This window comes from Chiloscyllium plagiosum, unplaced genomic scaffold (assembly GCF_037043375.1).
Source record: "Chiloscyllium plagiosum isolate Xiang-an unplaced genomic scaffold, Cpla_swu_hap1 HiC_scaffold_2, whole genome shotgun sequence".
Taxonomy (NCBI): domain Eukaryota; kingdom Metazoa; phylum Chordata; class Chondrichthyes; order Orectolobiformes; family Hemiscylliidae; genus Chiloscyllium; species Chiloscyllium plagiosum.
The window spans coordinates 34,507,469-34,520,061 of NW_028270140.1; the positions used below are offsets into that span (position 1 = coordinate 34,507,469).

The following is a 12,593-nucleotide window of genomic DNA, read 5'->3' on the forward strand; positions in this document are numbered from 1 at the left end:
TTGGTCAGTGCATTAAGTGTAGGTGTTGGGAGCTCATGTTAAGACTGTACTTGGTTAGGCTACTTTTGGAATACAGCGTTCAATTCTGATCTCCCTGATATCGCAAAGATATTCATAAACCTGAAATAATTCACAAGGATGTTGCTGGGGATGGAGGATTTGAAGTTTTGGGAGAGGCTGAATAGGCTGAGACTATTTTCATGGCGTGTTGGAGGATGAGGAGTGTCTTTTTCATGAAGAGAGTGGTGCATGTATGGAGTGAGCTGCCAGAGGATGTGGTGGAGATGGGTACAATTACAACATTTAAGAGGCATCTGGAGGGGTATTTGAATAGAAAGGGATAAAGGAATATGAATACTGGCAAATGGGACTAGATTAATTTAGGATATCTGGTCGATGTGGAGGAGTTGGATTGAATGTTCTGTTTATGTGCTGTACAACTTTATTACCCTATGACTCTATAACAGGTGAACTTGGCGGTGCCACAATTATTAAGACTAGCTTTATAATTCTAATTGAATATTAGATTCACCAGATTCGATTAGATTAGTGGTCGTGGAAGGGTTTGAACTTATGTCCCCAGAATATTAGCCTGGGTCTTAGGGTCATTCATGCGCTGACATTGCTACTATCTATTCACCTCGTAAAAAAGGAAAGGCTAGTATTCCATTTGCCTTCCTTGCTGTGTGTGCATGCTAATTATTTGTAAGGTAAGTGCAAGGATACCCAGATTCCTTTTGTACCAGAGGCATTCTGTAATCTCTCTTCTGAAATGGGCTGGCAGAGATGGTGGGCAACAGTTGCAAGGCCATCTCTTGATCTGATAAATATCAGAGCCATCTGAATCCAAATACTTTTAATGCTTGTCCTGTGAGAATACGAGTAGGGTAGTCATGTTGAGGTTGTACAGGACATTTTTGAGACTCCTTCTGGAGTACAGTGTCCAGTTTTTGTCGCCCTGTTATAGGAAGGATATTATTAAACTAGAGAGGGTTAGGAAGAGATTTACCAGGATGTTGGCTTGAGTTACATAGAAACTCTGGATAGACTGGGACACCACCAACCACTGGATACATTGCATCATCCTCCACCATTTCCGCCACCTACAAACAGACCCTAACACCAGGGATATATTTCCCTCCCCACCCCTATATGCATTCCAGAGAGACCATTCTCTCTGTGACTCCCTTGTTAGGTCCATGCCCCATACCAACCCACCCTCCACTCCAAGTACCTTCCCCTGCTACGGCAAGAAGTGCACAACCTGCACCCACACCTCCCTCCTCACCTCTGTCCAAGGCCCCAAAGGATCCTTCCACATATGACAGAAATTTACCTGTATTTCCACACATGTCATCTACTGCGTCTTTTGCTCAATGTGGTCTCCTCTACATAGGGGAGACAGAATGCCAACTTGCCGAACGTTTCAGAGAATATCTTTGGGACACAAGGACTAAACAACCCCACTCATCCTGTGGCTGAACCCTTCCACTCCCTTTCCCACTCTGCCAAGGACATGCAAGTCCTGGGCCTCCTTCACCAGCAAACTCTAGCCACCTGATGCCTGAAAGAAGAATGCCTCCTCTTCCACCTTGGGATCCTCCAACCACATGGGATCAATATGAATTTCATCAGATTCCTCATTTCCTCTCCTCCCACCTTATCCCAGATCCAACCTTCCAGCTCAGCACCATCCTCTTGAATTGTCCTACCTGTCCTTTTTCCTTCCTACCTATCCGTTCCACCCTCCTCTCCCAACTATCACCTTCACCCCACCTTCATCTGCCTTTGGCATTCCCAGCTACCTTCCCCCAAGCCCCATCCCCTCCCATTTATCTCTCAGCCCCCTTGGGCCACCCCCTTCCTGATAAAGAGCTTACGCTTGAAACGCCAACTCTCCTGCTTCTTGGATGCTGCCTGACCAGCTGTGCTTTTCCAGCACTACACTCTTAGAATCTGATCTCCAGCATCTGCAGTCCTCACTTTCTCCTGGGACTTTTGTCAGTGGAGCGTAGGAAGTTGAGACGTGACCTTTTTGAGGTTTAGAAAATCATGTGGGGTATAGATAGAGTTAATGGTAGGTGTCTTTTCCTTAGGAATGGGGATTTCAAGACTAGGGGCATTTTTTAAGAGAGGAGAGACATTTTTAAAAAAACAGAGGGGCAGTGTTTTTACACAGAGTGTGGTTCTGGTGCGGAATGAACTTCCAGAGGCAGTGGTGATATGTACATGAAGAAGAAAGGTTTGGAGAGGTATGGGCCAGGAGAGGGCAGGTGGGACTAGTTTAGTTTGGGATTGTGTTGGGCATGGACTGGTTGGACCTAATGTCTGTTTCTGTGCTCTATGACTCTGACAATATAAGAGAGAATCAGAAATTTAGCGGGAGGAATTCCAAACAATAAGGCTTTGTTACTAAAGCCATAACTGCCAAAAGTTGAGGGGCTAAAATGAGAGATGCTGAAGAGGCTTGAATTCGAGGAGCAGAGAAATCTGGGAGAGCTGTAGCATTAAAGGTTATTGCAGAAATAATGGGGAGCAATGAAGCACTTTGCCCGGTATGTAAGGTGCAGCTTGAATGAAATAAATGCTGTTGTTGAATACCTCCAATTCGCATTTCTCACCTCCTGCTGAACATTTTGGATGGGCAAAACACTCACACATATGGAAGCTTCCACTAACTGCACATCGACTGCCCAGGAATGTCGAGAGCCCATATATATAGCAGGTGCAGCCGCCACAGGCTGCTGGTCCCTCTCTCATGGGCTTTCATTACGGAAGTGTTTGGGATGTCAGAGAAGTTCCTTTGCTGGGATACTTCACTCGCATTCCTCAACTCTGGGAGAAGCCAGTTCCGAGTTGAGGAAGTGCTTAAAAGGGAGGAGAAGCACTCAGTACAGCGTGTGTTTGTTTTCTGCATATGAAAGCTAATCACTTCCCACAGGGGAATCGCCTGTCACTTATCCCGTGGCTGCCAAGACCTTCCTAAAGCAGTGAAGCCCTAAGTCTGGTCAATGTATAACCATCCCCAAACACACACACACACACAGACACAGAGACACACACAGACAGACACACACAGACAAACATACACACAGGCACACACAGACACACACACAAACACACACAGGCACACAGACACAAACAGACACACAGACACACACAGACACAGAGACATGCACACACACACAGACACACACACAGAGACAGACAGACACACAGACACACACACAGACACACACAGACATAGAGACATGCACACACACAGACAGACACACAGAGACACACACAGACAGACACACAGAGACATGCACACACACAGACACACAAAGACACACACGGACAGACACATAGACAGACACAGACAGACACAGATGCACACACAGACAGACACACACGGACAAGCACACAGACACAAACACACAGACAGACAGACACACAGACACAGAGACACACACACGCAGACTCACAGACACAGACAGACAGACACGTGCCCACACATATACACACAGACAGACACACACACAAACAGGCACACACACACAGACAAACACACAGACACATACACGCCTCATTGTGTCTTACCTACTGTGTTGCTATTTGTTCCTCTATTAGCATCATTATAATGTCCTTACGAGTAACGGGTCAAATACAGAGATCTGCCTTTGTAATATAACCCAGCTACAGTGACATGTGTTTGCACTGCAAACAATTCTCTTCCTATGAATCATATCAGTGGGGGTCAATGCACAAACGCGGGGTATTAGTGGTGACAGCAAGTGAGGTGCAAACATCTTCTTAAACTGGGCAGTTTATTTTGACAAGACTCTACAGTCTCCAGAGGGGCTTTGTGCAGACAGTGGGCCTGCGTGATCTCTAAAAACTGTTTAAGCAAATTTAAATGTAAAAGGATATGAGTTTGGATGAGGATAATGATCCTGCCGGCGTTGTCAGTCCAGTTTTTGGCTGATTGGCCACAAACACATAAAGGCACACACTCTGACAGCTCAGTTTTTGTAATGCAAGAATTTTTAATTACTCCGCTGAGATTCAGTTGGCTGAGGAGCTCAGGTCTGTTTGCTGAGTGCCGTTTGCAGGTTATCAGACGGGACAGCCAGTCTGAAAGAATTCAGGCCCCACAGTGGCATCATAGACTGTGAGGAGAGGGAGTGGGAGAGTGCAATCCCAGAGAGAGAGAGAGAGAGAGGGAGAACAGGGACCACCTTATCTGACCGACCCCAGTGACAAGAAATTTCTCAATGAGAGCAGACAACATCAACCCCAGGACAGGGCTGGTGGTGGCTTTGGTCAGTGTCTTCCTGGTTTTTGGCTTCATGTTCACCGTGTCTGGAGTGAGAGGGGAGACTCTGGGAGATATCCCGCTCATTGCCATCGGGCCTGCTATCTTCCTGCCCGGCCTGGCTGCCATCCTGCTGGCCAAGAAGACCGATGGATTCTCCAAGTGGCCGGCAGCCCTGTGTTGTGGCCGGGACAGAAGGGACACCGAGGGAGAGCTCTTGGCTGCCCCGAGCATCGGGGGCAGCTGGCAGGACATGTCCAAGACCTCGACCAGGACCCAGACCCCCGAGGTCGAGGAGGGAGGCTTCTCTGTGGACTCCCGGAGCCTGATCCGCAAGAGCGACCAAGAGGCGGCCAGGAGATACTTGGAGACCTACTACCCATCCGGAGTCTTCAACAACTACTGCGCCTTCGCCCGGCTGTGCTCCAACCGGGACAGCGCCTTCTACACCAGCGTCTACTCTACCCGGGACAGTGTGGTCTACTCCCCTCGGGACAGTGTCCCCTACGGCAGGTATTACTGCTGTTACCCCAGCCCGGGAGAAACCCAACATGTCAGACTTTGCTGGGACTACGAGACAATAGTGTGAGGGAGACTTGAACACCGAAGTGTGCAGCCGCTGCAGCCGAATAGCAACCCCCCCCCCCCCCCTCCCCCATCAAGCAAGCGAGCTTTTCAACCTTGGGTTATTTTTTTTTAACGAGAACCTGAGACCTTGAGTTGGGTGGGAGTGACACAGGCGTGTTTTGTGGATTGTCACTTTGGCAATTTTAAGCGTTATTAGACCTAAAACTAATTATGAATATGATTCATGTTTTATTTAATGTATGCTTTTGTTCCTCAGCCTAGATCTTAGACTTGAACCGGTCTTGTTGCACCACATATCTGCGCAAGCATGTTTAACCTAAGCATGTTCCAAGGAATGTGGATTTTTTTGTAAATCCGCGTCAATGACCCAAAACCATAAAAAAAATCAGATTTTGTATTTACCTAATTGTTGTCATTTGTTCGTTCTCTGTGAGTTTTATGTTTATGGCAGGAAATCTGAAAGGGATTCAATTTGTGAATGGAAGTATGAGACTCGTTTAACTCGGTTTCTTTAAATTTAACAGGTCTTTACAAGGATTGGGGAATTAAGCAGGGAAGGACGGTGGTGCTAATTATTGCAAAATGACACTTTGATTTTCATCACTTGCCTGTTCCCAAACAAGTTTTGCTTCTGAAAAGCTTCCTGGCCTTTTTGATATGGATTTACTGTTGAATGAGTTGAATGTGCGATCATTTCCCCGGAATTTGCGTTGGGGAAATTGTCAGCGTTGGCCAATTACCATTCCTGTGAAGTTGACGAGACTCCCGAGTCTGTACATGCGCTCAGTGATGCTTCGTTTTTCCAGGGAATTGGGCTGTTCAGCTTCCTCCAGACCACCATCACTGTCCTGACCAGAACTTGACAGGAGTTTGACAGAGTAGACACTGAGTTGGTTTCACCTGGCTGGCCAGTTTAAAACTCAGGGGCATCACTCTTGGGACAAAGAACAAAGAACAAAAGAGAAATGCAGCACAGGAACAGGCCCTTAGGCCCAACCAAGCCTGTGCCCATCAGCATGCCCCCATCTAAACTAAAAAACAAACCACCTGCCTTTATTCGGACTGTATCCCTCTATTCCCTCCCTATTTATGTAACTATCCAGATGCCTCTTAAATGTGGCCTGTTTCCACCACTTCTTCTGCCAGCGCGTTCCAGGCTCCTCCCACTCTCTGTGTGAAAAAACTTGCCACGCACATCTTCCTTAAACTTTCCCCCTCTCACCTTGAACATGTGCCCCTTGTAACTGAAACTTCAACCCTGGGAAAAAGCCTCTGACTATCCACCCTCTCTATGCCTCTCATAAATATATAGACCTCGAGCTGGTCTCCTCTCAGCTGCCACCTCTCCAGTGAAAAGTATCTAATTCGTTTTAATCTTTCCTCATAGCCAATGCCTTTGAGACCAGGCAACATCCTGGTGAATCTTCTCTGAATGTCCTTCAGGTAGAGAGGCCTGGTATAGTGGACAGTGAAGAAAAAGAGAACAACATCTCAGAGGACAATGGGATACGGTCCAATGGGCGGGGGAGTGGCAGATGGAGTTTAATTTAAATAAATGTGAGGTGCTGCATTTTGTTAAGGCAAACCAGGGCAGGACTTATATAGTTAATGATAGGGCCCTGTTGAGTTTTGCCAAACAAAGAGGCCTAGGGGTCAGATATAAAGTTCCTTGGAAGTGGAGTCGCAGTTGGATAGGTTGGTGAAGAAGGCATTTGGCACTCTTAGGAAAGATTTGGAGGGATATGGACCAAGCAAGGATGGGTGGAACTAGTTTAGTTTGGGATTATGGTCGGTGTGGAGTGGTTGGACCAAAGGATCCCTTCAGAGGAAGTGTTACTGGAGCCAAAACATTACCTCTGATTTCTCTCCACTGATGCTGCCAGACCTACTGAGCTTTTCCAGCAATTTCTGTTTCTGTTTCTGATTTACAGTATCCACAGTTCTTTCAGCGCATTGAATATAGGAGTTGGGGCACCATGCTGCTGTTGTACAGGACATTGGTGAGGGAACTTTTAGAATGCTGTGTTCAATTCTGGTCTCCCTGTTATAGGAAGATGTTAAACTTGAAAGGGTTCAGAAAAGATTTACAATGGTGTTGCTGGGATTGGAGGATTTGAACCATAGGGAGAGGCTGAATAGGCTGGTGCTTTATTTCACGGGAGCGTCGGAGACTGAGGGGTAATCTTACAGAGGTTTATAAATTCATGAGGAGCATGGATAGGGTGAATAGCTAAGGTCTTTTTTCCCAGGTTAGGAGAATCCAAGACTAAATGGCAGAGGTTTAAGATGAGAGAGGTAAGATTTAAAAAGGACCCAAGAGGCAATATTTTCACATATGGTGCTTGTGTGGAACGAGTTGCCACAGGAGGTGGTGGAGGCTAGTACAATTGCAATTTTTAAAAGGCATCTGGATGGGTATATGAATAGGAAGGGTTTAGGGGGATATGGACCAACTACTGGCAAATGGGGCTAGGATATTTGGTCAATGCAGAGAATAGAGTTGGAGGAGGAGCAAGATCTCAATGAGCTGTAAGGCTGGAGAATATCACTGAGCTGAGCATAAAGACAGAGACTACACATGGGATTTGAAACCAAGGATGATTCTTTTAAAATCGAGGAGTTTCTAAACAGGCAAGCAACGTAGGTCAGCGAGCATAGTTTTAGAAAGATGACCCGGCATGCTTAGGAAATGGGTATTAGAGTTTGCAGAGGTAAGAAGTCAGCTAGGAGAGGATTGGGATAATTAAGAGGTAACATAGGAATGAATGATGGTTTCAGCAGCAGATGAATTGAAGTAGAATTGAATTATGTAGCAGAGTGGGAAATATTGATGGTACCGAAATATGGTTGGAAGTTCATTGCGAGGTCAGAGATTATGAACACTTTAGTTTAGCATCAGTCACTTGCTAAGGTGGGCGATGGAGTTAGTTGGTAGGAAACGAAGTTTGTGTGGACTTTGCACATTCTCCCCATGCCAGCGAGGTTTTTCTCCCCACAATCCAAAGATGCGCAGGCCAGTGAATTGGCTATGATAAATTGTCCTATAGCGTTGGGTGCATGAGTCAGGTAGGGGAATGGGTGGGTTATACTCTTTGGAGGGTTGGTGTGGACCTGTTGGGCTGAAGGGCCTGTTTCCATACTGTAGGTAATTTAATCTTGAACATTCAACATTGGTCACCGTGGCTTCAGCTACCTTGTGCCTCAAGCCCTTGGCTTTCACTGCCTTTTTCACCTTAAAGCCTAGATTTTTTACCAAGCTGTTGGTCACCTGTCCTGACATCACTTACTGTGGCTCTGTCTTAAAACATGTTTGATAACACAAGAAGTCTAGAGAAATGCCATTACATGAAAGCTGCCATATAAATTGTTGTTGATGCCCTGGAATAGTGATGTGACAGTGGCTCAATGGTTAGCACTGCTGCCTCATAGCTCCAGGGACCAGGGTTTGATTCCAGCTTTGGGTGACTGTCTGTGTGGAGTTTGCACTTGCTCCCTGTGTCTGCGTGGGTTTCCTACGGGCGCCCAGATTTCCTACAACAGTCCAAAGATGTGCAGGTTAGGTGGATTGGCCATGCTAAATTGTTCATAGTGTCAAGGGATCTGCAGGCTAGGTGGATTAGCCATGGGAAATGCAGGTTTACAGGGATGGGGGAGGAGGGTGGGTTTGGGTGGGATTCTTTTCAGAAGGTCAGTGTGGACTCGATGGGCCAAATGGTCTATTTCCACACTGTAGGGATTCTGTGATGTCTTTCATGGCTCCAGAAGAGAGTTTCAATAATCCAGGAGTCTGGCAAGACAACAGTGGAAAAATGGTGAGGGAGTCCAAAATAATCATTCATGGACCACCCCCCCACCTCAAGAATTACATTGTAGGGGAGATGGATCACTATGAGGTAACAGAAGTAATGCAAAGCTGTATGGATGTCAAATAACATAAATCAGAGCAGCATTGCCACTTTATTTCTCCATCCCATTCCTATTCTCTGAATTTGTCTTTCTATACTGTATCAGCGAAGGTGAATGCAAGTTTGAAAATAGTATTTTGGGTTTCAGTTAGGAATTTAGCAGCCTGCCATTGTGAACTCAACTTTAGATCATAACCAATACTTCAATTACTTTCAGACAAAGATTCTGTTTTTGACATTAACACCTCCTCGGGACACACATTTTGTTTTTTTTTTACTTTTTCCATAACCACCCTCTTTTGCCATGCATCATAATCCCTTTCATCTTTTCTGAGGATGCAGATTAATTTTAATCACAGAAGGGGTAAACTGGTTCAAAAAAAACTGGAAAAGCTCAGCAGGTCTGTTAGCAGTGTGGGTCTGGTGACTCTTCCTCAGAACATTTTCCTGCTTTTCCAGCAATTTCAGTTATTGAACCAGTTTACCCCTTCTGTGATTAAACTAGGTAAAAACAATGACTGCAGATGCTGGAAACCAGATTCTGGAGTAGAGTGGTGCTGGAAAAGCACAGCAGTTCAGGCAGCATCCGAGGAGCAGGAAAATCGACGTTTCGGGCAAAAGCCCTGATGGTATTCCTGCTTTTCCAGCACCACTACTCCAGAATCCCTTCTGTGATTAAAGTTAACATGTCACGCCAGGCTCATTGATGATCAATTCCTTGCATTTCAAATCAAGACAGGAGTTTGTTCACTCTGGATATCTGTTGAGGCAAGTCTTTAAGGGTGGCACAGTGGCTCAGCACTGCGGCCTCACCGTACCAGGGTCCCAGGTTCGATTCCAGCCTCGGGCGACTGCCTGTATGGAGTTTGCACATCCTTCGCTGTGTCTGCGTGGGTTTGCTCCGGTTTCCTCCCACAGTCCAAAGGTGTGCAGGTCAGGTGAATTGGCTATGTTAAATTTGCCTATAGTGTTAGGTCAATTAGTCAGAGGGAAATGGGGCTGGGTGGGTTACTCTTCAGAGGGTCAGTATGGACTTGTTGGGCCGAAGGGCCTGTTTCCACACTGTAGGGAATCTAAATCTAAAGATGCACCCTCAGAGAGGATGAAAGGGATTATGGTGTGATAAAAGAGGGTGGTTATGGACAAAGTAAAGAAAGAAAATGTGTGTCCAGATGAGGTGTTAATGCCAAAAACAGAATCTTTGTCAGAAAAACCAAAAAAATGGAGAATGCTGCAAATCAGAAACAAAAACAAGGTCTGTTAACTGTGTGGGTCAATGACTCTTTCTCAGAATATTTTCCTGTTTGTCCAGCACTTTCAGTTTTTGTTTCTGATTTACAGCTTTCTCCATTCTTTTGATTTTTATTCAGTTGGTAAACTGACTCACTCAGTATAGAATTTACCCAATTCTCCCTTTTGGTGGAAATTAATATCAGGTGGGATAATAATTTGGATGTTATGTATATGAGGAAAATGAGTATAAAGAGTTAGGTTGGAAGTCAGCCATCATGACAGTGAATTACCGAACAGGCTTGAGTGACAAATGCACTATCCAGTTCTGTTGCTCCCATTTGTGGACTTATAACTCAAGCTGGAATTACTTCTCAGCAAGTTACCCCCTCAGCTTTAACATCAGGGACAGACGCTGAAATATTTGGAAATTCCCAGAAGCATGAAATGAAAATTGCCATGTGAGTCACCTCAGACCCAACCAACCTTGAATTTCCTGGGAGTAAATCATTCTCTCTTGACAGTCACAGGCTAAATAAATCCAAGTTATTACGTAAATGTAATGTTATTATTTATAGATAGGACTTAACTCAAGTTACTGATGGCATGGGAACAATCTGTGGGCCTCCCACTTGGCAGAAACTGGGCAGCAGCGCCCATAAGCATTGACTTTTCACCCTGTTCCCAGTGTTGCTGTAACTTGCTGCAATCTTCCTGTTCTGTGGAAGATTGATTTCCTATTGGAGTCAGGTGGTTGGTCTGTTAAAGGTAAAAATTGAGGTCTTGAGGAACCCTGTAGTTGTTGAAGATGAATAGGAAATAAAAGTGGTTTGACTCTGTAGACAAAAGTATGGCAGTTGCAGCATGTTTCTACAAAGGTTTTTTGTTGCTCAGGCTATATGTTCAGTTCTGGGAGCAGATGATGGGATTTGAGTAGATAATCTAAACTTTAGTATTAATGAGGGAATGCTGAATGTCAGAGGTACTGTCTTTTAGAGGAAGCATTTAATCAAGGACCCACTTGCTTATTGGTAAGTTCCATTAAATCATTTAATTGCAATGACACTTCCTCAAATATAACTTCTGAAAATCCATATCAGACAGCAGAATGTATCTTTTATTTAAGAGAGTTATTCTGTTTGGCATAAACAATTACAAACTCAGGGTTATGAGTAAGGCTGAGTCATAGAGTCATAGAGATGTACAGCATCTCGGTCTTAGCTTAAAAATGTGTTGCTGGAAAAGCGCAGCAGGTCAGGCAGCATCAAAGGCGCAGGAGAATCGATGTTTCAGGCATAGGTCCAACCCGTCCACGCCAACCAGACATCCCAACCCAATCTAATCCCACCTGCCAGCACTTGGCCCATATCCCTCCAAACCCTTTCTATTCATATACCAGCCTCCACCACTTCTTCTGGCAGCCCATTCCATACACGTACCACCCTCTGTATGAAAAAGTTGCCCCTTAGGTCTCTTTTATATCTTTCCCTTCTCGCCCTAAACCTATGCCCTCTTGTTCTGGACTCCCCGATCCCAAGGAAAAGACTTTGTCTATTTACCCTATTCATGCCCCTCATAATTTTGTAAACCTCTATAAGATCACCCCTCAGTCTCCGACACCCAGAGGAAACAGCCCCAGCCTGTTCAGCCTCTCCCTATAGCTCAAATCCTCCAACCCTGGCAACATCCTTGTAAATCTTTTCTGAACCCTTTCAAGTTTCACAACATCTTTCCGATAGGAAGGAGGCCAGAATTGCACACAATATTCCAACAGTGGCCTAACCAATGTCCTGTACAGTCGCAACATGACCTCCCAACTCCTGTACTCAATACTCTGACCATACCAAACACCTTCTTCACTATCCTATCTACTTGTGACTCCACTTTCAAGGAGCTATGAATCTGCACTTCTTTGTTCAGCGACACTCCCTAGGATCTTACCATTAAGTATATAAGTCCTGCTAAGATTTGCTTTCCCAAAATGCAGCACCTCGCATTTATATGAATTAAACTCCATCTGCCATTGGCCCATCTGGTGAAGATCCTATTGTAATCTGAGGTAACCCTCTTCACTGTCCACTACACCTCCAATTTTGGTGTCATCTGCAAACTTACTAACTCTACCTCTTATGTTCGCATCAAAACCATTTATGTAAATGACAAAAAGTAGAGGACCTAGCACCGATCCTTGTGGCACTCCACTGGTCACAGGCCTCCAGTCGGAAAAACAACCCTCCACCACCACCCTCTGTCTTCTACCTTTGAGCCGGTTCTGTATCCAAATGGCTAGTTCTCCCTGTATTCCATGAGATCTAACCTTGCTAATCAGTCTCCCATGGAGAACCTTGTCAAATGCCTTACTGAAGTCTATATAGATCACATCTACCACTCAGCCCTCATCAATCCTCTTTGTTACTTCTTCAAAAAACTCAATCAAGTTTGTGAGACATGATTTCCCATGCACAAAGCCATGTTGACTATCCCTAATCAGTCCTTGCCTTTCCAAATACTTGTACATCCTGTCCCTCAGGATTCCCTACAACAATGTGCCCACCACTGATTTCAGGCTCACT

The 12,593-nt window shown here is 45.2% G+C and overlaps 1 protein-coding gene across 1 annotated transcript; it reads left to right on the top strand.

Moving 5' to 3' along the window:
- The first annotated feature begins 3,906 nt into the window (after positions 1 to 3,906).
- LOC122539388 (transmembrane protein 215-like) lies at positions 3,907 to 5,275 on the top strand. Its single transcript, XM_043674181.2, has one exon. It carries the CDS (start codon positions 4,257 to 4,259, stop codon positions 4,884 to 4,886), a length of 630 nt encoding a protein of 209 aa, XP_043530116.1. The 5' UTR covers positions 3,907 to 4,256; the 3' UTR covers positions 4,887 to 5,275.
- Positions 5,276 to 12,593: the final 7,318 nt, after the last annotated feature.

What these genes read in the sequence shown, in the direction of transcription:
- LOC122539388 (XM_043674181.2), top strand. Translation starts at nt 4,257, where the DNA reads ATGAGAGCAGACAACATCAACCCCAGGACAGGGCTGGTGGTGGCTTTG.